Genomic DNA, 27,860 nt, shown 5'->3' on the forward strand with positions numbered 1-27,860 from the left:
GCACCCCCGCTGCCGGCGCCCTTGAGTGCATAAAATATTTTGTAGCTATCATGTAGTTAGCGTCTGATTTAAGTAGTCATAAATTATTACTTAGAAATGTATGTAATCCAAGTTAAAAAATCTGCATTTGAACGAAACATTTTGTATATTATGTGATCAGATTTTTATTTACTAAAATGAGAATGGAATATTAATCTTATTTACAATTTTATTACAATAAATAAATATAGTGTACAAAATATTAAGCAGCTGGCATGTAATTAGGGTCCAAATAGTTATAATCATTGCCCAGAAAATGCATGTAGTCTCTGTCTAAAAACCCAGCATTAGAATGATGAATTTCTTCTATCTGGTGATCAGATGTATGCTCGCCAATTTCCGGGGAACTAAAAGATTGAAAGAAACAATGTTTATAGTTTAAAGGTAATTAAGAAATTTAATGTTAGCAAATACCAAAAATAAATAACCAAGTCTAATTACTTGTAAATATCTTAGCATTAGCAGAACTGAATGTTTTTTATGCTTAATTTATGTTGGTTGCAAGTAAAATATACAAAGTAGTAGATAAACTCTAACTAGGAGTGCTAAGAAATGTTTTAGGGAATAATTGGAACTGCAATTCTTGTCTACACCAAGCTATGACATAAAAAAATTAGGGTTAATGATTCAAAAACCTCAACATTTTATTTTTTTAACTAGCACCTAAAATGGATTATTTACTAAGACAACAAGCAACATATTGCGTGACAAAGTTAATAAGACAATTCTAGTTCACAGTGTGTTTAATATTTAACAGCTGAGAAGTATTGTTTATATATACCTTTTTTAAAAAATAATATAAAACTCAAAACAGAATGTTGCAATTTTTTAAACTTATTTCAATAAATTCTAACAAAACAATTAAATAAGATTAATAAATTTCAAACAAGCAAAGGTTTCAATTCAATTGTTTTCTTTTTTCAAAATATGGATTAATAATTTATTTAGAAACATATTAAAATGTAAGTTTATTTAGTTTAAAAAAAAAAGGGTAGAAGCCTGCTATAATTTATTATAAAATAAGAAAATGTGTTAGCACTCCTCAATTTTAAAAAATTCTAAGAAAATACTCAAATTATACAACAAAATTCAAACAAAGGTTCCACTTCAAATGTTTTCTTTTTTTTCTTCTAAATATGGATTAATAATTCATTAAAAAACATATTAAGGTGTAAGTTTATTTAATAAAAGAAAAAAGAGTGAAATATTTTTTTTGTAGAAAAAGGTTAGAAACCTGCTATAATTTAATTCAAAAATAAGAAAATGAGTTAGCACACTTCAACTTGATTAGGAGCCATACACAAATTTCAAGTATCATGTACATCAATTATAACAATTTGCTTTTAAAACTTTTAAGACAAATTTATATTGTTCTAATTAAAACAGGAAAGAATTGATACCAACAAATAGAATTTTGCTACTAACATTATTAAGTAATTAATTAGTAAGACTTACTTTTTAAAACAGTCTTTGCAAAGATCTATTGAAGGATTGCATTCTACACAGTGGTATCTTATTCCTACAATAGGCTCTGACTTACACACCTTGCACTGTAAAATATGGATGAGTTAATATGTTGTGAGTTTAAATCTTTATGTTTATTTATTTTTAAAAAAAAGAAAAATTATTGAATAAGTACCTTAAATCCAAAATGTTGCATCATAGTGGATGACTTTATTCTTTTCTTAAGAAGTCTTTTGTACAGGAGTAACTCTTGATACTCCGCAGTATCATGTAGATCTGAACTTATTTCATCATCCTAAAAAGATGACAAATTATGAAGGTGCTAGATAGAAACCTTAAGTAAGATAATAACATTTTTGTATTGGAAAAATCCAAAATTTTAAAAAAAAAATCCAAACAAACAAAAAATTACCTAAAAACTTTTTTTTTTCTTGGATTTTTGAAATTTAGGAGATTACTATATTTGTAAAACTTGCTTCGAATAGTTAAACCATGAGAACAATGTAACATTTCGGCTCCTTAATCAAGTTTTAATCTAATTCATTTTTTTTTCCATTCCACTTATTTTTGCATTTTTCTAGTTCACTAAACTTTAACTACGATTGGTTTATATATGTTTCCTGACTCAACTAAATGTTATTTAAAATCTAGTTAAGCTCTTTTTTTTCTTGCTATTCTATCATTATTTGATATATCATGCTTAATTGTTACAGGTTTAGAATTATTTTTTAGTTAGATTAAACAGAAATTAAAGCAATCCACACCACATGCTTATTATGTTCATTGTGCTACTACAATCTCAACTTAGTCCTTTAGGACAGTGTTCCCCAACCTTTTTATCACCGCGGACCTGTCAACATTTGATAATTTTACCGCGGCCCGCTCTGGGGGGGACGTTGATTGTTTATATTTCAGATTATTTAGATTTAATTTAATTGTATTTAAACATGCCTTCAAAATAAAATACAGTTACACCAAAAAATAAATATAAAGAGATTTAACATCTTAACTTAGTTAAATCAATTAGTCACGATCGAGAGAGAAGACGAAGTTTTGTTTTTGTTGTCTTCTTCATTAGTTCCAATGTAAATTTCTCGCTCCGCTTTCGTGCTTTATTTATGATATTTACAGTTATGATGATTGATTTTTTTTAATTGAAAAAGAAAATAGTTGCAGTGGTTTTCTTTTCTTTTTTTACTTTTTAAAAAATTTATGTCACCACCTTCGGGGGCCCCTTTTTTTTTCAATAAATAAAATTTTAATGGAACTATTCTTAATCTGGGATTTATTTTTAATTTGGGGTATAAACCAAGGAATTTAAATTCAGTTTCAATGAAATGGGCGGCCCAGTGTCATTTGATCTACGGACCGGACCGGGGGTTGGGGAACACTGCTTTAGGATTCAGCAGAGGCAAAAAGAAAAAGTTGGCCATTTTTTAAAACAGTTCAAAATGTGTACAACTTTCTTTTTTAGTCTTAGTATTGTATAACGGGAAAATCTGAGAACATGTTCAGAGTCAAAATCAGAGATTACATAGAAAGCATTCAATCCTACTCGCTGGGTAGGAAAGCAAGAAGCAGTGATTGCTCTTAAAGAAAGATTTACTGATGTTCTGAAAGAATTATCATTTATTTTTAAAAGCAAAAATCTAAAAGAGAGGAATGATGCCATTGACCTTAAAATACTGCTCGATACTTTTAGATTTGTTTTGTTAATAGTAGTACAAAAATAAAGCTTTGGAGAACATAAAGTTTGTTTCAAAACCTTTACAGTTAGAATATCTTTACCTACATACTGTGTATGACCTTGCTGAGACTAGTAGGCTTTTGATCTTTTAGTTAAAGACTAAAATATGGAGAATACTACTTCAATTCAGTCAAAAGAATAATTCTAATCAATGACAGATGTAATTTATTCCCAACTTGAAAGTCGTTTTAAGAGGATGAAATCAATAGGGGACCAGTAAAGTGATACAGTACAGAACCCATTATCCGGAAATCAGAAAACCGGAACAAAATTCAATAAATTTTCTCGCCATTTTTTAAAAAAAAAAATTTTTTCCTCGTAAACCTTACCATCATTTTGGAAATAATCATTAGTGTATTACTTCATCGTTTTTTCTTATTTTTAAGATTATTTCCAAATAAACTGGTTTAACAATAAAAAAACGGTATTTTGTAGCGATTCAGAAAACCGGAAAAATCAGTTATCCGGAATAGCGATGGTCCCGACCGTTCTGGATAATCGGTCCCCCACTGTACAACTTTTCTTTTTAGCTTCCTCCGCTGATGAGCAACTACAAATAGAAGATGAAAAATTTTCTTAAGATGCTTCTCTTTCAATTAAATCTCAAATCCTATAAGTAAGAATTTCATTTAGATGTAAGATTAAAAGTCTAGTAGATATCAAACAACTTGTTCATCTACTATTGATTGAGAACAGTTTTCTGACTTCTAGCAACAGTTCTCGTTGTACGTACTTAATTGTATTTGTTATTGTGGCCAAAGTTGAAAGATCATTCTCAAAATTAAAATTGATCAAGAGCTACCTTAGAAGTTCTACAACACAAGAACCTCAGTAATTTAGTTAGCTTGTCAATTAAAAAAGAGAAAGCACAATAAATAAATTTTGATGAAGTTGTTGATGTATTTTCTGACATCAGATGAAGAAGAAAACATATTCACCTTTCAAAAAACTTAATGCCCGTTTTCACAAGTCAGAAAATATTTTTTCCTAATATAAAAAATATTTGAAATAAAATTCTTGTGTGATATTCTTCAAATTGTCCTTATAAACACTTATTAGATTTATTATTTAATCGTCACTAGAAATAAAATTAAACACTATTTAGCTATTTTGATTTTATAAAAAGCTTTACAGTACCTATACAATGCCAAATTATTTCTATTTTAATTTAGAAATTTGGCTTTCACGGATCTTGCAGCGGGACGTTGAAACACCTAGCTAAACCACAGGGAGTCAAATAAGGCTACACAATTAAACAGATACAATAAAATTAAGATTGCACAATGAGCTCACAACGCTTTCTGTTGTAATATATATATATATCATCCAATAAACAGTTCTAATTTTACCTTAACGACTGCAGTTTTCTAATTCAAAATTATTTCAAATTTATTTTATTTATATTTAACATAAATTTGAATAAAATATTTTTCAAATTTAAAATATTAGAGCTGCCTTACATTATAGTTGTCACAATGAAACATTTACCAACAACAGAAAAAAATACAATTCAAACTTACTATTGTGATAAAAGAAATCAAGGTGACGTAAATCATATCTTTGTTTGAAACAAAAGTTAGAACAACAAAAAGTAGAGAATAGAAAACCAAAACTAACTGAAATATCTAATTTTGAATCTAAAGAATCTTCATCTTCACTTCCAGATTCAGAAATGCCTTTATTCTTCTCTTGTATTTCATCCTCTAATCCAGCATTCTTCCTTTTCTAAATATTGTATATAAAAAAAATGCAATTAAAGGTTATCTCTTTTTAGCGATTTAAAATACAAGTTTCTCCTACAATAACTGTTATAATAGAAAGCATAGTATTTAAATTTATTCTATTCTTAAAATTACTTTAAATTATAACAAAGAAAAATTTAAACTAATATAAAATATTATCCTAATTTAAAATTTTGTTATAAGCTTTATTTTATTAAGTTTTGGTAAATATACTATAATCATTGAACTGTCGTTAGGCTTGATTACATAGTTTATTTTTGATAGGCCAAGATGAAAGTATAAAGAAGCATTTATAAACTGAGATAAAAGAAAAACCTAAGAAAAAAGGTATTGACGCCTAATATTATAGATCAAAAGCACTGCTTCTTCGAGGCAAAATGTGATTAGGTTCATTAGTCAAAATTTTTTTTATTAGTGAGATATTTTAAAATTTTAACTAATATTGCTATTTGTAAAATATTTCAACAGTTAACTAATAAGTCTTGTGATACACTTGTAATAAATAGTAGCAAGTGTGAAAATAAAACTCATAAGGTTAACACACTCTGACTGCGAGAAGAATGCAAAGATTCATTCGCTGGGGACAGATGGTAACTTTATAAACTAGAAAGTGTACAGACACTCACAACGTCTTCAACATATTTTTAAAGATAAACATGATACAACGAAAAATACATGAATTAAATACATCAATTATGCAACAAATAAACTTAATATGATGATGGATGAAAGACAAATATGACAATCACTGTAATAATTACACACAGATATCAACATAGAAGAATAAATAATATGAACTCTGCTCCTTGGGTGACAAATCTGCAATCACCATAAAGGTCTAAACCAGGGGTGTCAAACTCAAAAGCTAACTTGGGCCAAATAAACAATGCTTAACTTTAGATGGGCCGCAAAAAAAAAAATCAATGTTCATAGGAAACAAATATTTTTATTTTGAATTGTAATAAACATATATAAAGTTAAATTATTGTTTACGTCCTGATACTTGACATCTCTTCTCTGCTACCATCTTTTCTATTTCGGGAGAAATTTTATAGGCCGAGACTACTTTCAAAATTGACCCAACGTGAGCGTTATTAATACGGTTTCGGACAGGAGATTTATTTCCATTCATAACAGAAAATAATTGTTCTCACTGACTTTCAAACATGGAAGTAATTTTCTATGCGAATTTTCGAGTATTTTCAAACCTTTCCGGTAAATATTCGTAAAATTCAGGCACACCCACTTCAATGACTTTTGCCTTCAAATTTGAGTCGCACTGAATCTCAATCACTTCCATTTGCATGTAACTGGGTACTGAGTCTATATTTATATAGAAAATCGAAGAAAACAAACAAAATTTTTCTTCCAAAGAATTAAAATCTTTAAACCTTGTTTCAAATTCTGTTCTAAGATTTGAAATTTTTTTCTGCATATTTTTGATACGATGCAGCAACATCTGAACTAGATTTATCCTTGTTGCACGTTGGGAAGTGCGTTAAATCTTCATTTTTCAGTTGCCTTTCCCAAGGAAATAGTTTACATTTGAATGCTTTAATTATGTCAAACATGATCATAATGATCTGATCCTTGCCTTGTAACAATAAATTTAAATCGGATAAGTGTTTGGCTATATCAGCCATAAAAGATAAATCTTGCAACCATATTTGATCAGAGAACAAGCTTGTATCTTGATTTTTAGTTTGTAAAAACTTATATATTTCTTCCTTCAAATCCCAGAATTTTTTGAGAACCTTGGAGCAAGATAACCAACGTACCTCGCTATAGTAGGATAATTCTGAATATGTACTATCTAATTGATAGCTTACTGTGAAACAAACTCCATTTCAGCCAATTAGAATTTTACATTTTCGAGCGTACGATTTAAAATGATCAGTATAGTTTATAAATAAAGTATATTATAATTTTATATGCTGGTTTGTTTCTAATTCACATTTCTATTTTATTTTTACTTTGCTTCGGATATATTGACTGGGTCACAAAAATGCTCATCTTGGGCCGCGAGTTTGACACCCCTGGTCTAAACAAATAAACCCCAAAAATAAACAAACGTAAGAATTTTGTTAGTACTATAGCTAAGCTCATTTGATGTCCATAATCGAAAGAACAACACTCTTAAAGAGTTCCCCAAAAAGAAAGACAAGATAAGGTAACAAATCCTACATTGAACTAAGGAAATTAGAATCATTAAATAAAAAATTGCTATCTTTTGAATTTTATGTCACATTTTGGCTATTTATTAAGTTAAACAAAACCATTATTTTCCCCTTCACTTTATTGAGAATAATAAAAATTAATAAAATCCATAGTTTAACAAATAAAATTAAAACTTTCAATTGGTAAGATGGTTTCAACTAACACTTCCTATATCTAGTTTCGTTATCCATGCATTGAAGGCTCTTTAAAAGATAATTTTTAAGAATAAATTTTAATTATTAAAACATCATTAGAGAGAACTAATTTGCACACACATTTAAAAAAAAGTATGAAGAGTTTATTAATATTTAATGTACTCAACTAATTAATTTTCAGGAACAAGATTTAGGAGTTAAAAAATTAAAATTATAAAAATCCACAATGATAAAAAGAACACAATAAAGTTAAGTAACAATAGGTATCAATGCTTTTCAATAGATTTTTTTTTTAAAAAGGGAGCGAAAGAATTATTTGATATAAGCATTAAAATATAACAATAATGTACCATATTAATTTTATAAATATACTATTAAAAATTTTCATCATCCATTTTATTTTTTATAGTGATATGATAACTAACATATTTTTTAATAAAAGAGTTAACATTAAGAATGAAACAAGAATTTATTTTTGATCAAACTGAACAACATTTTTAATTAACTGGAACTTAGAGATTGGTTATGTTAAAAGTGTAGTATAGTATACACATATCATCAAAATACTTATCTAGATTAAAACATTGAATTCTAGGTAAAAATGCTTACTTATAAATTATAGCTCACACGCCCTATAATTTAAATTCAATGCACATTTAAAACAAATTTAACTGCTACTCAAAACAAAAATTAATAACAAAGTTGTGTTTAATGTTATAATATTAACTATTTCTTAAACAAAAAATTAATACTAAATTAATTTAATTAGAAATCAAATAAAACTATGCAATATTTACTTTTCTAGAATCACTATCACTTGAAAGAAATGTATCCTTTCCAATGAATAGAGGAAAACTTTTCTGGACTTTACTATTTACCTAAATAAGGAAATCAAAATATTAGAAATACATGTATCCAATAGTAATTGAAGAGTTAAGTGGATGAAGGTTTTGATAAAAAGTTCAGTGTATTTAAATAAATTACATAATGCTTACATATACACAGTGTCAATAGGAAAGAAATATTATACATTGCCTTAATTTCTTGTTCTTTAATTGGCTAAATCTATGGATGGTGCTTTCAATAGAAATGTAAACAATAACAATCTCGAGCTGTATGCCTGCTCTAGTTCCGGTTAGAAAGTTTGCAGCTGCTTACTACAGGTTATTCCGCGAGGCGACATTTTCAAACGGATAATTTTGTTTTCAATAAAAGAAATAAATTAGATAATTTCTGAGCTCAAATCTGCCGTATTTCATAAGATATTAATATTATTATGTAATTCTGGTGAGTTGGAAGTGAAAATTTGTTTTAGTTATTTAAAGATATATTGTTAAAAAAGGTGATATGGTTGCTAGATTTTGAATAACTCGCTTTTTTGGCAGTCTTGATTTGGCCTCTTTCCATAAGTTTATTACTGTTTGTTCTTGTTGCAAGCTGTGCACCATCTTACGTTAGTGTTAACACTTTTAGCATTGTAAACACAAGTATTGTTAGCATTGTAAACACAACTAATAAGTAATCAAATACATTGTTTGCAAGAATCTCAAAACACAATGATGCCAAATGGCTTTAAAATACAACGGAAACAGTAACCCGGAAATTTAGGCGGTAACGAGCTTGCAGCGTTCCTTAGTGTAGAAAACACCATCCATATAAATCCCTAACACTCATTTAAATTACTCATAATATAATGCTCAAACTTTTTAGTAGCCAAATGAATTTAGAAACTTCTTTCGTCTTGAAAACATTTAAAGACTATCACACAGTACTAAATTTAAAGACTAAATAAGATAAATGAATATTTTGAAGTTTAATGAAACTGAAATAAAATCTTACACCAATGAATCTCTATGATTTTTACAAAATATATTACTTAGAATTTTCTTGCACTAAACTTTTCAATTCCCTTGTCATTTATTTTTACATCAAATATTAATGGAATAATTTCAGATTCCTTTTTTAAACAAAGAAAATTTGTTTTAACCAAATATATTTATTATGAAAGGCAGTCTTTATTATAAAATTACTAAAGAAAAAGTAACTATATAAAAATATAATATCTTTTTGCCTCAAAGTTAATATAACTAGAGAGGTATTGCAAAATAATAGAACAATAATGTTACAGGAAATAACCTGGGAAGCTGTGTGATTTCCTAAACATTCAGCAATTTTTTCCCAACGATCATTCTGATTTTTTTCAGGGGGATATTTTTTTAGTAATTCCTCCAAATGCTTCTCTTCCTCAAGAGTCCAACAATCTGTTTCAATTTCTTTCTCACTATTTTTATTTTTTCTTTTAAAATCTACATAGTGAAAAAAATATATTCATCAATATGTTGAAATACATAATATGAAATAATATTTTGATAGTTCATTTATATATTTTAAAATAAAAAATATGACAATAAAGAATTAAATTACCTTTAGGATATTAATTTTTATGTCGAATTTAACTTTAGGTACAAGGCTTAATGAGTCTATACAGTACAATAATTATTTGCACAATCATTAAGAAAACTTTAAATGAAGCAATTTTTGAAGCATCCAAATTAAGCATTATTTCCAAAAAACAAAATAATCTTTAATTATCATAACATGAAATTTGTGCCAAGAAAAACTTATTGAATGGTGAATGCACAGTTAAAAAATTAAAAGAATAAGAACATACATATTATTTACTGGAATAATTTTACAGCATAACTGCAACATTTATCAATAGTTATAAAAACATATTTACAACATACAATAGTTTTCAACATCGAAAAAATTAAGTTTTTCATAAATAGGACCTTTTAATATGCTAATTTAAAGTAGAACACATCATTTAGAAGGAAATACACTGAGAAAGAAAATACTCTGATATGAGATTCCTAATTGAACCAAATTTTAAAATGTTTCTTATGGCTCAACTTTTCTTATGATTTAATTTTCGTTCGGTAATATAGAGAAAAAAAATGAATAAAGTCTCTTTGAAGTGCCTATGATGAAACTTTAAAGGGATTTTGAGAATTTTCTTTTGCAAATAAGAATTTTAATAAAATAAATGTTAAGGAAAATCAGAATTTTCTAAAGAAATTGGTTTGTAAATTCAACTCCTACGGAAGCTGCAAAGTAAACAACTGAAATTGAACTCCTCGAGAATAAGATAAAACATATTAAGATAAACTATACATACTAGTTATACTGTTTAAAAAATACAAAGGATGGCTCCTTAACATAGGCATCATTCGAGAATGAATGAGGAGTTATAAGCAGGACTGTGGAGTCATTAGGAAAATAAACCGAAAATTTTACACTTAAAAACTCTTACTCCCTCATATATATGTAAAGATATATACACATGCTATAATTTACTTTTTTTTAAATATAAAAAAATTAATAGATACTCAGGGGTCTGTCCAGGCCGAATTTACTACCGTTTAACGGTACCTTACCTTCACAAATTCAATTTTAGGTAAAACGGTAGTTTCACAAATTCAACTTTAGGAAAAACGGTAGTTTCACAAAATACTTTTTCTTAAAATTTTATTTTTGTATCCCTTAAGAAACGATAAATCTATATTTTTACCATGTTTTTGTATTGATTTTTAATATAATTTTTAATTTTTCACAAATTATGTCTAAATTTTCACAAAATAGGTACCTTTCAGAAAAACCTAGACAGACCCCTGATACTATCGGAAAAAAATTTGATGGCATAGCAGATTACTTATATTAATTATCATTTATTGTGATTTGTGAAAACTGCTATTAGTTATACTCAAATTAATAGTATATCTTCTTTGATAGAGGACCTTAGACCTGATTTGAAAAATTTCAGATCTGAGAATAGTCTCTCCATTCTAACTTAAGTAGGATGAAAAGCTGTTACTGTTAAGACTATTACATTTAACTTTTAAGGATAGACTTGTATAAGGTCTAAACGAGGTGTTTTGAAAGAGTAATAATATCTTTCTATTTCTTCAAGGTCTGTGCAGAAATTTTATTTGTATTTTTCCATTTTTATATCTATAGGCTCTTGGTTCCTTATTTTCATTCGCTTTGCCATAGCCTTTTCAATATTATCCTAACATTTTTCAAAATCTAATTCATCATTGGAAGAGGACGATAGACTTCCTTGTAATGTCTGTAGTCTGACTTTCTTGATTTGAATACTCAGAGAACAATTCATTCGAAGTAAAAATTTATAGATGGCTTTATTTTGCCTTTTTAATTTATTTGTCATCGAACTAAAAAACCTAGCAAGATCTCACCGTCTAGCAAACTACGTAGTTTCTTTAGTCTACATTTATTTATTAATAAGTCAATAAAATAGCAAATAACTAAATACTTATTGCTATACAATTTGTAAATAAATATGATAACACAGTTTGTCATTAATTTTCTTTTTCAATTCACTTTAATTTCATTTCAAATTCAAACTGTCAACTAAAACTGGAGTCTGAGTTAATGCGTTTTTACTGACTTCATGACTCAGACTTTTATTCAAAAATCTGCCACAGAAAAATTCCAGCCAGTTTATTTGTTGCAACAAAAAATGAGTTTTCTTCCCATATTTTTGATGAGAATCTTCAATTTATGCACATTCAGACACAATGTTTAGAAAGTTAATAAGTAAGTACATGAATCAAATTGAGAGATCAAAATTATTAGTAATGTAATTAATTGAAATTCTTTAAAATAACAAATGATAAATAAACACTATTGTTGTTGATTTCAATAAAAAAAGTTTACAAAAAACAAACACATATTACTTTTTCTAACATCAGCAGCTATTCTAGATATTTGTCTTCGTTTAAATGCAACAGGATCTCCACTTAGGGCATATTTCCCCCATTCAATGGTGGGCACTGGATGAATTAATTGAGCAGATGGCATATCCATATCTTCTTTCTGTTTTAACTTTTCTACAAATTCCAAGGGATCAGCCAAAGCTTTATCTTTCAAATTCTTAAGATCGCTTAAATCTTTCACAGCTTGTTCTCGTTGAGCTTCTAATATAACTATTGCCTAGAAAATACACAAGAAATCACACATAATCTTTCCCGTTTGTTTAACAATATTGTAACTAATCGATTTTAAAATAATTACTAAACTAATTTTAGTTAACGCAGTGTTAAAATGTAATACATTCAGATTATACTAAACAGCACAATGGCTTACTCTGGTTCAGACATTAATAAATATTTATAATTTGAATAAATACTTACTTCTAAAACATTCTTGTAATCATTGTTTCCTTTCAATGCCAAGATATCCGACTCAAAACAAAATTCTCCGATGGAATCAAAATCCATTTTTGGTGGTCGTTGTAACAAAGGATCAAAATCAAATTCATTTAATTTATTGCTATCTGTATTAATTTCTCGAAGAAATTCTGAGGAATGTTCATTTTCGACACTTTCAATATCAATTGAATCTTCTAAACTTTGATTGGAACTCATATTAAAAGTTAGATATGAATGAAAAATTACTTATAATATAAATTTTTTATTACTTCGAGTTACCGAAAGTAAACAGTGCAGGAAAAAAAAATTTTGTTTACAATCGGTTCACGCTACAGATAAAGCCGTCAGATACTTGAACTTAGCATTTTGAAAAACTGAAAACAAACGAAGTTTACATTCTGCTGCATTAGTACTTTAAAAACAAAAAGCTAAAAAATAGTTTGATGCCGATTGTAATGTTGAACTTTTTACACCGGTTTCCGAAAAGATAATTATATTCAGAGACTGCATTTCTCACCTTAAGTTCCGCCCTCATGTCTTTGGCTCCTCCTTTATTTGCTCCTCCTTGAAAATACTCCTCCTTTGCTTACTCCACCTACAATTGGGTATAATATGAAAAAAACACAACTACTTCGATTTAGTAGGAACAACATATGACGCAATGCTAAACGAATGGAATTTAGTTGTTGTTTATTTAGTTATTGTTATTAGTAGTTGTTGTTATTTGTTTTAGTTGTTGTTGTTTATTTAGTTGTATTTAGTTTCAATAACTTTTCTTTATAATGCAATAAAATCTGGCGAGCAGCTATTTAAACGATCGAACACTTCGTTTGTTTATTTGTGGCTTGAAGTTAGGCTCGCAGAAAATGCCGTTCATGGGTTAAATTTAGTAGGAACAACACAACCTGTGACGTAGGCTATATTATACCCAATTCCAAAGAAATAAATAGCTTTCACACGTCAAAGCAAGCCGTAAGCTAAAGTTAATTATTAAAAGCAATTTCCGCTGCGAATATCTCCTGCCTATTTTTTTGTGAATAAGTCTCATTGCATTTACTTAAAGTTCAATAAGTTTACGCTGTATTTGATCATTTTAATAATAATTGGGTGTAATAATACATAACCTTAACAATATTAGCTTGTAAATCATGGAAAATACTGAGATTTATATACCCGATGAAATTATGGGCAAACTCCAAAATTTCCACATTGCCATGGAGAAGATGGAAGAAACTTTGCAACCTCTACTGAAAACAAACATTAATTCTTCAGACATAAAGGTAGTTTTTTATAAATAATTCTGCCTAATTTGATGCATTCTTAAAATTGATCTTATGTTATCAAATGCACCATTTAATATAATTTCGGCCCATTTAAAATGAAAAAAAATTATTAATTTTCGGTACCTCTTACTTCATAAATGCTCGTTGTTTTTATTTTTATTTTAGAGCAGCTATTGTATGGAGCATAGTTGCAAAGTGGCGTGAGTTGATTGTATGAAGACTTTTTTTGAACATTTGTTGTACTGAGCGTACTTAAGTGTGATTTTGTTTACATTTCACATGGCAACACATATTACTATTTTCTCATAATAAGTACCTTATAATCAGAAATAAATATTGATAGTAATCCTGTACATTGATTTTTTATGTGAACCTGTTAGGATAATGGTTCTTCATTCTTAAACTGCATGAAGTCATGTAAATAAATAAACCAAAGTAAACAGTGTTGTTGTATCTGATTGAAAACTTCATTCGCTTCAGAAATAAACGTCGATCTGTTCGAAGTGCTTCAAAAATAGGCAGTTATTTTCTGTACTTGCGAGACGTGAATGTTAAGAAGCAAAAAAGATTTAAAATAAAAATATTTTTGTTTCTTTATGTTTACATCTGGCAATGTGTGCAAATGAGTGTCTATTTTTGAAGCATTTCAAGCATGTTAATCGTTATTTCTGTAGCCAATAAATAAAGTTTTCAATCGTGTAATATTTTACCACTTCAGTCTCTTGAGATTATTCATTTAAAACAGTGTTGTAATTGTGTTTTATTTTTTCATTGAAGGATTATTGTGATGTGGCATCTTTTAGATCCCATGTTAGATGGAAATTTAAGATTATTCTTATCAAGATATCCATTTAGCGTGGAAATCCAAATTAACAGAAAAAAATTTTAAATAATAAAAGTTTTTATTGGAATAACTTAAAGAGTTTTTACAATTGCTTTTTTGTCGCATTCCTTACTATTAATGTATACTAAAAAAAATTATCAATATCAGTTGCTAAATAAGAAATGTAACACAGTTTAAGAATGAAATTCTAAAAACTTAAAATTTGAGAAAAAATACTTTTTTTAATGCATATTTAAGGTCCATAAAATACACAAATTTGAGTTTCATCAAAATTGCAGATTATACGCATGAAATCACTTTTTTTCCTCTGATTGATATGATTTAAATGCATTCAAAGCAATAATAATTAATGCTAATAATGCAGTTGAATTTGCCTACAATGAGCCCTGATTCAACAAGAATCCATATTTAACGAGAAAAAAGAACTGAAATAATTGGGGGGGGGGGTGTACAATGTTAAATCTAGTGGGGCATTGTTTACTTTTAACATCTAAACCCCAGTTTTAGCTAGCAATATTTTGTGATTTGTAGAATGTTTATAAGTTTGTACCTCTCCAGCTCAGGTAATCCCTTCATAAAAAAATTCATTTGACATTCCAAAGACAACTAAAAGTTGTGATGAGTCATAAATCTAGCAAGCACTTAAACTTTTTTTCAAAGTAGGGTTGCAAATGACAATGTTTTTCAATCAATGAGTCTTAACCAAAAAACAAAGCTAAAAAAACACACACAATAAGCCAGTTTAAAGAAAATTTAATAACCTCTTTTGTACTGTACGGAAAGAATAAATAAATAATTACTATATTTATTGTTTTATAAATATATGTTAACTTGTGGTTTTTTTACACACCTGTTTTTTACGAGCACTCGGCTATGGCGAACAAATAGTACGATTCCTTCACACTTGTAATGAGTGAGTTTAACTGTATTGTCTTAATATCCAATTGTACTTTGAATTTATATCAGGTACAAATAATTTTATATTATTTCTTTTTCTTTTAGCTAAGTCCTTTGGATAGAGCTCGATTAAACTTGGCTAGCGGATATGCTTTGAATTCTTTATTTTGGAGTTAGTATTACATGTTTTTTCCTAATTCTGTTTTGTTATTTTTAGTACTACTACTTTGTATTATTATAAGCTGGGCTATCATTATAATACAGATTCAATGTGCATCTACAGCAATTTTTCTTGCATGGATATTTCCAAATCATAATATGCCGTATCAAATACAATCACCAAGAAGCCGAATGAATTTTAAACTTGCAATTTTTCAACAAAAAAAGCAGAGGTTTGCCTGCTAGTTATACCCTTCAAGTTGGTCCCTTTCTGTGATTTTTTCTTTCTGGTGGGCCGCTGCCGAGAAGTTACAGACGCAGGTGGTTATTCAGACGCAGAGCACTATATGGAAATCTTCTCTTTCTTGTCCAAATTTGTGCTATAATTTTAACTAGAATTAATTGATTTTCATAGCTTTATTTTAACAAATTTTGTCTTTTTTTTCTTCTTTTTTTAAAAAATAGTGTGGTTTTATACTAAATGGTTATTTTTGAATCAATTCAAAATATAATTTCCTTAGTAGGGAAACAGCTTGTTTGTGTTGTGTGAATGAAGCTTGACAATTCATTAATTTCCCTATTTTAATATTTTTGTACAAAATTCTTTGTTAAATTGGCATTGAAGCAAATATTGAGAAGGTAAAATATTCACAATACCTACCCTAGATGATTCTCATTCCATATAATGTAAATACAGGTTAGTTTCTCTTCATAAGTGTGTTTGTCCCAGTACTTGACTAGAAAATTTAATTAAGTTGATACGATACGATATGAAACGATTTCATACGATTACGATATGAAAAAGGTGCACCAAAAAGCACCTTAACTGCTCATCTGATGTATAAAATGTCTGTTTTAGAATCAAAATTATAAAGTGCATCGTTAAAATCAAGTATTTCACAAGGAATATATTAAACAAATTGGTAGCTCAGTGTTTTCACTACAATGCAAGAATCTCGCATGTTTTTTTCTTATCTCGCATTAAAAAATGATTAACGCGAGAAGTTTGCTCACTCTATTAATAAATTTTAAAATGGCGAATCTCGCGAATTTTGGAAAAAATTTCGTATTCCGCCATTTTAAATAAAATCCGCTTCACTTTTGTTTCTTGATCTTTCATTATTTTCACCGTTAGTCATTGTTATCTAGCTTCCCTATTTACAGTATTGCTCAGAACAGGTGCGAACAGCAGAACACCATCCCCCAAACCACAGAACCCCTTACAGAACACATTTCTCTGCAACCACGTGTTCACCGTAGGTTCATAAGGTTTCTTCATGTAAGATGTTTAATTTTTTGTGCATGAATGTAAGATGGACAAATACCTTGTTAAGGCAACATCTTCTATTCCGTAACGGACAAATGAAAATGAAACAAATGTCGGTAGAAACTGTCAGAACGAAACAAATACAGATATTTTTCAGCTAAATAAAAAATCCGTTGAGAAGAAAAATTAGTCCTTTATAATAAGTTATTTAAAGTCAGCTATATTTTTATGAATTACCAAACTCCCTCATCGACAATTTACAGCAATTTGTAAAAGTTAAAGGCTGTGAAAACTATGCTATGCTGGAAGACATAGCATGAAGTATGAACATGGAAATAACTTCAACGAACTTCACTATTCTATAGCAGAAATAATTGAAAAGCCTGTGCTGGCAGATGTAAAGGATAGGTCAGCATCTGTTGCAAGGTCATTTAGCACCCAAAACCGATTTAAGACAAAATTTCGTAACAGATTGACTAATAATCATTTGAGCAACCTAATGAGAATAGCTGATGAAAAAGTAGATATATATTAACATTTTCCATATGATGATGCAGCAAAAATATCCGATGCTTTAAAAATTAGAAGATGTTAAAAATGTATTATAATTAAAGAAATATTTTTTATCCAAGTCTATTCGTGTTTTTTTAATTTTTAGAAATTTCACTTAACTTTTTGAAATCTCACCCTGTTTTTGAAAAGGGTGGGAAATTCTCTCCAATTTTTTTTCTGTAATGAAAACACTGTAGCTTGTATGTGAACTTTTATTCCTTATTATTTATGTGATTTAATTGTTAAGCTTCGAATTTTAGGAGTACTAAAATCAACATTAAAAACAAAACAAAAAATTTAGGTGCTTCTTTTTTTTCTTTATCATTTTTATCCGTTGTGATTTTATTCATGCTCTAATTGCTTTGAATATAAGATATGTTTACTACATATCTGATATTCACTTATCAGGGTTGATTGTATTCTGGGTTTTTCATATCATTCTTCTGCATCTATTAACTAGATGTAGTTTTTTTTGTGAATATCTCAAAATTCCATGTATCTCAAGACCATTGGTTTGCAGCCTTCCGCAAAAAAAAAAAAAAAAAAAAAAAAAAAAAAAAAAACTTATAATCCAACTTATGATCTGATTCTAAAACTTTTGCTAGATTCTGTTAACGAAACTTTACATACATATGACTTTTTCGCTAATTTGATTCTTTTGGTTTGGCAGGGTTTTGTAATTTTAAATGTTTGGAACTGCACCAGAATCTGCCAATATTGTAATTCTTATTCAAGTGATTTTAATATCAAACATAGATTTTTGTATTTACCTGATTTAAAAGTTATGTGTTGCTATTTGTATTCATACGATTTAAAAATCGTGTTGGAAGATATTTCTAAGTCCAAAGTGTCAACAAATAGATGGGCAGTGTTTTCCAGAAGAAAGATGTGTCACAGCTTGGAGGAAGTGAGGGTTTTATTGTCAGTTATGTTTTGCTCTTGGTAAAGTGATGAATAGTTATGTGTAGTTTTTAACTTTGCGTTTATAGTTTTATCTTATTTTCAATAAACTTAGTTTTTAAAACAGTTGTACAGCCCTTCTGTGAGCTGAATGCTTTATTTTTGTAATTTAAATTCTGCAACTTAATAAGTATGTTTTCTTTTTACAAAAAATCCTACATTGTGAATCCTTTAACACACGATTTAAAAAACAATATCGCGATTTGTATTTACACACTTTTAAAACCCAAAATTACAATTCACATTCAAGTGATTTTAAAATCCAATATTGCTCATATTCATGCAATTTTAAAATTCAATGTCTTGATTCTTGTAAGAAGTAAGTTTTTTCTTGAATTAGTTAAACTGTGTGATATTCTTTACTTGTAGGTTACTTAATTATGAATGATACATTGATTTTTTGCACATAAAATTTTCAGGGTTTTTCATTTTGTGTCATAATTATGTAATGAAGAAAGTATTATATATCTCATAAAGTTTCTGTATTTTTTATTTATAACTTCATTATTTTATGCAAAATTTTTAAATAAAAGAGAGAATATGTAATTTAAATGTGAGCAATCAGTTTAATACCTACATGTTATAGTTGTTTTTAATGAAATTTTTAGGTTTTTTTAATTTAAATTTTTAATGAAATTAGTTAAAGTTTTAATATATGTTTTTATTTTTCAGTGTTTTTAAATACCTTAGGAGTGAATCCTAAAGACCATGGAATCAGAGTTGAGCTGGTAATATTCTTATTACTTTTCAGAAAGCTTTTTATAAATTATCTTGTAGAATATTTTATTATTCTTGCATTAACTGTTTCTAACTGTCTATTCTGTCATTAACTGTAAAAATTTTACATCAATGGTTAAATATCTGTTTCTACAATAGTTATCATTATTTAGATTTGACTGTAATGGATTGATAATTTAACTATTTATTTTTAAGTATTTATTTTTAATTCAACTCATTGCATATTATTTTTTTATATATTTCAGCTGTGTAAAAAATATAAATGCATACACAAGTACTTTTTTTCCTTATATTTAAATCATGTTTTCTACAGTCGAGGATGTTATCTCTGGTTCTTGATGCTTCTTAGATTCTAAAAAAACTATGTCATATTAAGCTCTCGATTCATACTCACACGAGTTTAAAATCCAAGGCCATGATTCATATTCAAGCATTTTTGAAATCCAATACAGCAATTTGGATTCACACATTTTTAATATCAAGCATCGATTTTTGAATTTTTATACATGATATAAAAAACTACACACATTGCAATCATATTTACGTGATCTAGTGATTCGTATTTGAATGGTTCAACGATTTTATATCGCAAGTTGCATTTTCACGCTTTTTAAATTCCAATATCACGATTCATGTTCACTCGGTTTTAAAATCTAATATTGCAGTTCTTGTTTGAAATAAGCTTCTTGAATAGTTGCTCTAAAGGTGTGATATATTTTGCAGGTTTATTTAATTATAATTGTTAGTTCAAAAAATTATGTTAAATATGAAAGATGTATGGTATATAAATTGATTTAGATTTTCCCCACATAAAATTTTCGGGGTTTTTCTATTTGTGCCACAATCACCCCTGTTATATAAAATATAAGTAAATTCATACCTGTCTCAATTAAATTTATTTTTTATCAATTTATATATATATGTCAGAATATAATAATACTCTTCATGCTGTTACAACTTTTCCACCTGCTTATTTAATGTTTGGCTCCTTGCCTTTTGATTCCCCTATTGATCAACCTTTATACCCCCCAGTAGAAAAAGCCTAGAAAAATTACTATCTTGTCATCAATATGAAAAAGGATATTAAAATATGACTGCAAATATTATGGAATGCAGTATTATGATTAATTAAAGGCCACAGTTCAAGAGTTTACGAGAAAACACGAGAAGGAGCACTACATATATATATATATATATTTGAAAGTTACATTTTTTTTCTTGCAATTTAAGCCAGAAATAGTTTTTTTTTTTTTTTTCAAAAAAGTAGTGTCTAGTTTGAAGAGATAGAAAATACCGTTTCAGGGCAAAAGTGACTGTCTGCATCCGGTTACGGGAGTGTCCGCTTTGTGGAGAATGTATATAATGCTTTATTTATAGAAGATTCACTGGGAATTTAAAATATGTCTGCCTTGAGAGGCACCCGTTTTGCAAGAGTGTCCATAACAGGAGGTTTCACTGTGTGTGTGTGTGTGTGTGTATATATATATATATATATATATATATATATATATATATATATATATATATATATATATATATATATATATATATATATATATATATATATATAAGTTCATAACGAAGAACAAAACAAAGAAAAATAATAGACATATGAAAAAGGGGGGAAATAATAAGTAAAAAATAACAAACAACAGTTTATTAAAAATAATAAACATAATGGATACATAATATTATATTACATAATATTAAAAATAATGGATATATATATATTGGCTACATTGAATGAGATGTTAAATGTTTTGTCAGCACACAGATTATTTACAAAAGGAAAAAAGTTAGTCCTTGATACTGCTTTGCAATTTTATTAACATAATTTATTTTAATTGCATAAATTGACTGAACCCAAATACATATAAAAATTATTAAGACTTAAATTTAATTAATATATTGCTTAAAATGCCTCTAAGAAATACCTCTTTTTGTAGTAAACTTTCAAATTTCTCTAATAATTAAAATTAAAGAAATATATAAAATTTATTCCAGATTATTAATTTCATATGCTAATAGCTATATTAAATTTAATAATCGGTGTGAAACTAGTTCTATCCTGGTGTTCTCTATCCAATAAGAATAGTCAATGTGAACAGTTTCATATAATTGTATTACTTCTTAGATGTATGGATATAATAAATTCATTAGTCCTCCTTACTTATACTACAAAAAAATTGTATTTGTCTTTAAAAGAATGAAACTCTTTTTTTAGGAGCGATATAAAAGTTTCATGCAAAGAATAAAGGAAATAACTGATAAAGACAAAGCTCCTGTTTTAAACAAAGATGCTGCTCAAAGATTTGTTAGGAATGCTTTGTGGGAACCAAACGAACAGAAAGGTTTGTAGTAAATTTTTGATCATGCTCCTTATCATTTTAATCATACCAAGATTTTCTCACCAACAGCTTAACACTTCAGAGCTACCATCATGTAAGGGTTCAATATAAACACAATTCAGGACAAATGATCATTTCTCTCATTTTTCAAAAATTTTAAAATCAAATATTTAATGTATTTTTGAGCAAAAAAAGAAAGTGTATACGTAATATAAAATGCATTTTTAAGATAAGATGCAAAATATAATAGTTGAGAAATGGTAAAACAAACTGCTTGAGATTTATGGGGTCTAATTTAAAAAATAATTAATAAGCCTTCAAGTTATTCTCATTGTTTTAGTTTATTTCAATAATTTTATTTATAATGTGCATCAGGGCTCAAAAATTACATTGCTTGATGTGCCCATGAAACTTAAAAATTATTAACTGTGTTTATATCTTAGCATGTAAATAGTCAATCTGAATGCTCTTTAATTTTTGATGAAATCACTAAAATGGCAGATCAAGTGAAAAAATACACCAAGGGAGAAAGAAAAAAGAATAAAAAAATCAAATATTTTTGATAAGATCTAAATGTTACTGAATTTAATTTTATAAAAAAGAATTTAATGATGTGAACAAATAAAAATTATGCAAATGAGAACCTAAATTAGCTTTCTTATTACCCTAGCCACACTTATTTTTATTAGATAAAGTTTACCCTAATTGTTTTGTATAAGGAAATACTTGAGATGCTTATTTAATGTAACGTGTTGTAAAGCATACATTTGCAGATAATACGTAATAATTTTTGATAATATTTCTTCCTTGATAATAATACTCTGCCTTTACTCCATAAATTCTTATTTGTGCTTCATTATACTTCCTCGTTAGTAGCGCCTAATACTCTTTTGCTTATACTACTTATATTTGTGATTTGTACTTAAAATATTGTTAATGTCATTTTTGTTCAAGAGATAAATAAATACATTCATATATTTTCATTAATATGCAATCAAAATAAAAGTTAGGTATGCAAACTATTTATTTGAATCTGTACTTTATTGATTAACATATTTGGCAGAGCATGTAAATATTGTGAGATTTTTAGAATCCTGATATGTGTTTATTTAAATATATAAAAAAATTTCATCTGGTCTAACATTTTTTAGGTACCTTCTTTAAAAATGAAATAATATGTGCCTTTGGCTCAATCATCTTTCAAAAGCTCTCCTAAGTAATTTCTTGCTGATATCAAAATGAATATTTTTTTGCAATGTGTTTTTGTTTCCAGTATGTTACAACTATTATGGGCACAGTTGGTAGTAGCGAAGCAGCACTGCAACTAAGTCCAATTTGTTGTCACTATAATTACGCATGAAGGGAATGCTGTTTTGTTGCAAGTAGAATACAACTGTTGACAGCTAGAGGTACAAAGTAATCCTTAAACTCCCAGACTTTTGCCAGAGTTCCATTCATTAATGCAATTTACCATATCGCTATGTCGCTAATGGCATGATACCAGCAGAGGAAATTAAAGCTGTCTCTCAGAGCTTAACCCTTCTGAATACGAATTTCTCAGCTTCAAATGACTCAGACAGTACGGTATAATGCCTGAATAATCAAGGGTTCCCTCTTTTCAGCAATTTATCTGATTACATCTGTCAGTTGCTGAATATAACACTACAGCTAGGTTAGAAGAGATAGGAACGAGAAACAGACACCTAGCTATATTTATATTGCTATCTAATTTACATGAAATTGATTTCAACCATTTAATGTTTAATATTAGATATGACCTAATAACTATTAGATATTACCTAAACAGGAAAATCTTTGCTAATTACCCTTTACCATATTGACTTTCTCTACGAATTATGCAAAAAGACACTGTTCACGTTGTTCTATTCAAAGTTTTCACAATTAATTCAACCCCAATCTATTTTGGCGAGTGCTTAAAAGGTGGTTATTTTTTGTTGAATAATTGGGCTATGCACCCTGATGAACCTTCAAAGTAAATGAAACCCTAAATTTTGACTATCAGCATCTGTTGGGCTGAGATAGCCTGGTTGGTTGTGCATTGGACTCATGTTCGTGAGAGCGAGAGTTCGAATCCAGCTGGCCAAAGAATCCCTGTGTATTAAACGGTGACTGGTGCACGTTAAATCTGTCATGGTCACAAAGTTGTCCAAGTTCCTATTACAAATCATTACAGACCTGAATATTGGTAGCCGTATACTCAAAAAAATTAGGTCTGCTGTTCAACAGCGGTTATAAAATAAAATGAAATCAACATCAGTTGACCGACGCTTTTAATTTCATCAATTGTTAGAACATTGCAAGTAATGGGTTGTTAATGTTTAGTCTCCCATGAATTAAGAACTGCTTGTTTACAATATTGTTTTTATCAATTTAAATAAAATCAGAATATAATTTAATAGAAATTATTGGAGTTTAGCAAACTACAGTGAACACACCCTGAAGCTTTATAGCTATGAATAATAATAAATAGAAAAACATTGCAGAATAAAAGAAAACAACAAACTGGTTTAAAGCAGGAATGACTAAACTTTTTAATTCATGTTTTACTCTATGGTGTAATATCACCATAATTCATTAAAGTAAATTTTTGTTCAGGGTTAGTAAGCTCACATTTTCTAATACAACTTTTTCAACTCAGTGATGCTTGTGCTTGCACCCAAAGTGATTATAATTTTTGGAATGGTAAGATAAATTTTTAATCTTGTGAAAACAAGCATTACAGAGAATTAAGTTTGCTTAAATTTAATTATGAGCTTTCACATTGGAATAATAATCTCTAAACCTGAGATCTCCCATCTATGTTTCATTTTTTTAGGAGTTACTAAAATAGTGTGATGATTATAAATATTCTCAACTAATCTTATGCCTCTTAATTTTACTAATATTTCTATTTAGAATTTGAATAGAAAGAGAAATAAGGCCTAGCACTTTTTTTTACTTACAGCAAAGAGAGAAGTCATGTTCCTTATAATTTTAACTTATGATAATTTAAATATTTTTACAATTCCCCTTGAGCTTGAGTTAAAAAGTGTTTACTGAATTTCCATTTCATTTTATCATTTCTATTCTTATAACTTGACTTCCTTATTATATTACTTCATAAAACTTTGAAAGTCAAAAAAACTTTTAGTTGCACAAACAAATTCAAATTAAAAATACAATTTTAACATTGTGGTAAATGGAAATTGATGGTAGTTAGAGCTGCAATAGCTATGTGGCGTACTATGATTTTGACAGTTTAAAGTTCACCCAAATACAGATCCATAAGTGCATTGAAAATAAAGGTGTGTGGTGTGCAATGCTAATCACATTGTCATCATTATGTAGTTGGTTTCAAAATTCCCTTTTTTTATTCTTTTTTTTTTTACAACAAAAAAAAATCAGAAATTTTGAATTGCACTTTTAAGTTTTTGAACACGTCAAATCTTAATCAATGTAGTCTTTTAATTATTTGGTGTTTTTTTTTTTTTTTTTTTTTTTTTTTTTGTGATTATCACTACAAATTTCCAAGGTTTTAAAGTTTTTTTTTTCAGTAGATACATTTTAAAAAATTTTTAAAATGTCAGTACAATTATTAGTTTGACTGAAGTTTTGAAAATATTTGATATTCAATAAAACACTTGATTTTAGATATCACGAAATTTTTTGTGTCACCCTTCAACTTTGTGATATCGAGTTTTGGTTATAATTTAAATATTATTCTAAGCCTGTTTGATTTTTATGTATTATTATTATTAAGATTGTGACGTACATTATAGAAGATTTCTATTATGTTAATTGGGATTTTTTTTAAGAATGTTTTATTATAACAAATTTGTTCATTTTTATGCAGAAACTTCTGACTGTTCATCTAATCAAGCTTTAAATGTTAAAGAAGACAAAAGAAATTGTAGTTTTACAGACCATGGGAAGAAAAAGAAAAGAAGACACTGACACGTTACTGTAAAAATATGTAAATAGTCAACTTTTTAATAAAATTTACTTTGAAGTAAAGATATGTCATTTTTCATTTTACTTTATTTTCATTACTCCAGAAGTAAAAAATGAAATAGTTGATGCCTAAAATGTAATACATGTAAATGTATTGCGCAATCTCACAGGAAAGGCAAAAAATTTGAGATAAAGTGGTTGTGAGTTATATGAGTATTTTAAAAAGTTAAATTTAATTAAGAAATCCTATTAAAATTGATTTAATTGTTTTTAGTCGAAAAAAACAAGCATTTCTGTAAATTAGTTATACCATGTACATCTATTTACATAAAAAAAAATATTTAACATACATTTAACACTAAAAATAATTTTTCAAAGATTTTTGAAGTCTAACCTTTTTTGTTTCAATAATTTTTTTCAATAATTCAAGAAAGAGCAGCAAATCCCCCATAGCCAATATTTTCTTGGGATTCAAGAAAAGTTTGTAAGTGTTCTACAGCTTTTTCTCTTGCTCTCACTTTCGGTTGTTTATCAATATGATTTTCAACTTCTTCATCTGATATTCCTTTGACATTAAGATTTCCTCATGTTGCCATGCAGTTGTCTACTTGTAAAAACTTCAAAATTAATTTCAACATTAAATCCCGATTTTATTTTATTCCATTCTTGCAAATCTAGCACCTTTTTTTTCTTCTTTCCCCCAAGCCCTGAGCATGTACCTAGCACTGAGCAAATCTAGCTCTGTATTTTCAGCATCATCAGTTTCTTCTTCTTTACTGATGCCTTCAACCTCTTGTCCATATTCACAGCTATTTTTAAAACCAGCAATTTTAAATCTATTTTGGATAATTTTTAGAGACACATTTCTACAAGCAGAACAGTCATTCTGATACCGTCGAACACATTTATTTTTGGAAGAGTTCTATAGTTCACTTTAAAACACCTAATTATCCTTTGATCCATTGGTTGCAATTTTGAGGTGAAAATGAATTTCTATTCCTAGCTTTCCTATCTATGTTGAAAAGCTAATCACTGGTGGTCACTCCATCCTACTCATCAATCCCTCACTTATTGCCAGAATCGTTGTATTCTTTTCAAGTTAAGGAAGTGAAGGGACAGTGATCGAAATTCCAACAAACACCCCAACCTGTTCATCTCTACTTCCTGTGGGTTCACAAAATTCATCTCCGTCTGCAAGTTCTACTGATAAAGTTATGTTATTTGGACATTGTTTTGTTGCATGTGCAATTAGCAAACCCTTCTTTTTCCTGCACTTAAAAACGCACTGTCTCTATCATACTACAAGCTTTATTACTACGGCTCTGAATAGAAACCATATTTGATAAGGATTCCGCCCTGTTGTATTATATCTTGGCCATTCCACACAAAAAATTTCTAGGTGCACTAATATTTACCGTTCACATTTCTTGCATATGAGCCATGCGAGAAATTAAGTAAATTTTTTTTTATTTCCAATGGCAGAGAACTTGAAAAAATTGTGAATGCAATGAACAATAAAATAAGCATCTCGTTCAGCTTTTCACCTTCCAGTACCGCTTGACTACTGTATTTCCACGAAGCACTTCACAGCATAGAAGGTGATGTTGTTCTCTCTGTTCAGACATGTTGCTCTCTTAATAAAATGCATTTTAAAATTCTCAAAAATTTATGTTTCATTTTAAATTGCAATATAAGTTTAATATGGAATTTTCATGGGATTGTTTTAATTTATGTGATTTGTCTACGATCGTAGTTGATTCGTATGATCGTTGTGATTTGTGTTCAAAATTTACGTGTAGTTTTACCATTAGAGATTTTTATTTTTTAAATTCTAACAAGTCGTGAGCTTAAGACAAACGTAAGAAAATTGATATTACAACATAAATAAGGTGTAAGGTATGCCATGTTTTTGACGTTATCCCTTATTGACTACAATTGGCGATCGAAATGGGCTGCAGATGGCGTAGAGCAGAACTACCCGTGGCAACACTTCGCATGCTTTCCCCATTAGCGTGTGGAAAGTCATAGAGGAAGGAAGTACGCAAGTTTCTCTCTTGATTTTCATATAGATTAAAATTTTTTAAGCTAGAAAATGTATATGGAACTGAAAACAACATTAAACATAGTTCTAAAGAATATCGCCCCGCAGTGGACTGATCGTTAAGACACGGTTTCCAGCAGACCACCGAAGTCAAGCATCACTGGCTGCTGTCAGTGTGCGGGTGGGTGACGACTTGGATCAGTCTGCGTAGGGACCGAGGGTGTG

General features: G+C 28.4%; 2 protein-coding genes across 2 annotated transcripts; one reads left to right on the forward strand and one right to left on the reverse strand.

Annotated features, from left to right (window-relative positions):
- Nucleotides 1–190: 190 nt before the first annotated feature.
- On the reverse strand, nt 191–13,160 carry LOC107446044 (ZZ-type zinc finger-containing protein 3). Its single transcript, XM_043042076.3, has 8 exons — nt 12,578–13,160; nt 12,122–12,377; nt 9,501–9,670; nt 8,162–8,242; nt 4,868–4,975; nt 1,679–1,798; nt 1,495–1,589; nt 191–386 (listed from the first exon to the last, which is right to left on the reverse strand). Exons 1-8 carry the CDS (start codon nt 12,809–12,811, stop codon nt 242–244), a joined length of 1,209 nt encoding a protein of 402 aa, XP_042898010.1. The 5' UTR covers nt 12,812–13,160; the 3' UTR covers nt 191–241.
- Nucleotides 13,161–13,463: 303 nt separating this feature from the next.
- Rrp47 (Ribosomal RNA processing 47) lies at nt 13,464–25,657 on the forward strand. The gene is made up of 5 exons (XM_016060590.5): nt 13,464–13,875; nt 15,725–15,791; nt 19,230–19,285; nt 21,520–21,646; nt 25,497–25,657. Exons 1-5 carry the CDS (start codon nt 13,744–13,746, stop codon nt 25,595–25,597), a joined length of 483 nt encoding a protein of 160 aa, XP_015916076.1. The 5' UTR covers nt 13,464–13,743; the 3' UTR covers nt 25,598–25,657.
- Nucleotides 25,658–27,860: the final 2,203 nt, after the last annotated feature.

The sequence above is a fragment of the Parasteatoda tepidariorum genome, chromosome 6 (genome assembly GCF_982258835.1).
Source record: "Parasteatoda tepidariorum strain Cologne lab strain chromosome 6, Ptep-v5.0, whole genome shotgun sequence".
Taxonomy (NCBI): domain Eukaryota; kingdom Metazoa; phylum Arthropoda; class Arachnida; order Araneae; family Theridiidae; genus Parasteatoda; species Parasteatoda tepidariorum.

Excerpts from the sequence above, each read along its gene's own strand:
- LOC107446044 (XM_043042076.3), bottom strand. The coding sequence starts at position 12,811 with ATGAGTTCCAATCAAAGTTTAGAAGATTCAATTGATATTGAAAGTGTC. Across the intron at positions 9,671-12,121 it reads AGCTGCTGATGTTAGAAAAA|ATTTTAAAAGAAAAAATAAA; the intron begins GTAATATGTGTT and ends TTCACTATGTAG. Across the intron at positions 387-1,494 it reads TGCAAAGACTGTTTTAAAAA|TTCCCCGGAAATTGGCGAGC; the intron begins GTAAGTCTTACT and ends TCAATCTTTTAG.
- Rrp47 (XM_016060590.5), top strand. The coding sequence starts at position 13,744 with ATGGAAAATACTGAGATTTATATACCCGATGAAATTATGGGCAAACTC. Across the intron at positions 13,876-15,724 it reads TTAATTCTTCAGACATAAAG|CTAAGTCCTTTGGATAGAGC; the intron begins GTAGTTTTTTAT and ends TTTTTCTTTTAG. Across the intron at positions 15,792-19,229 it reads TTTGAATTCTTTATTTTGGA|TGTTTTTAAATACCTTAGGA; the intron begins GTTAGTATTACA and ends TTTATTTTTCAG.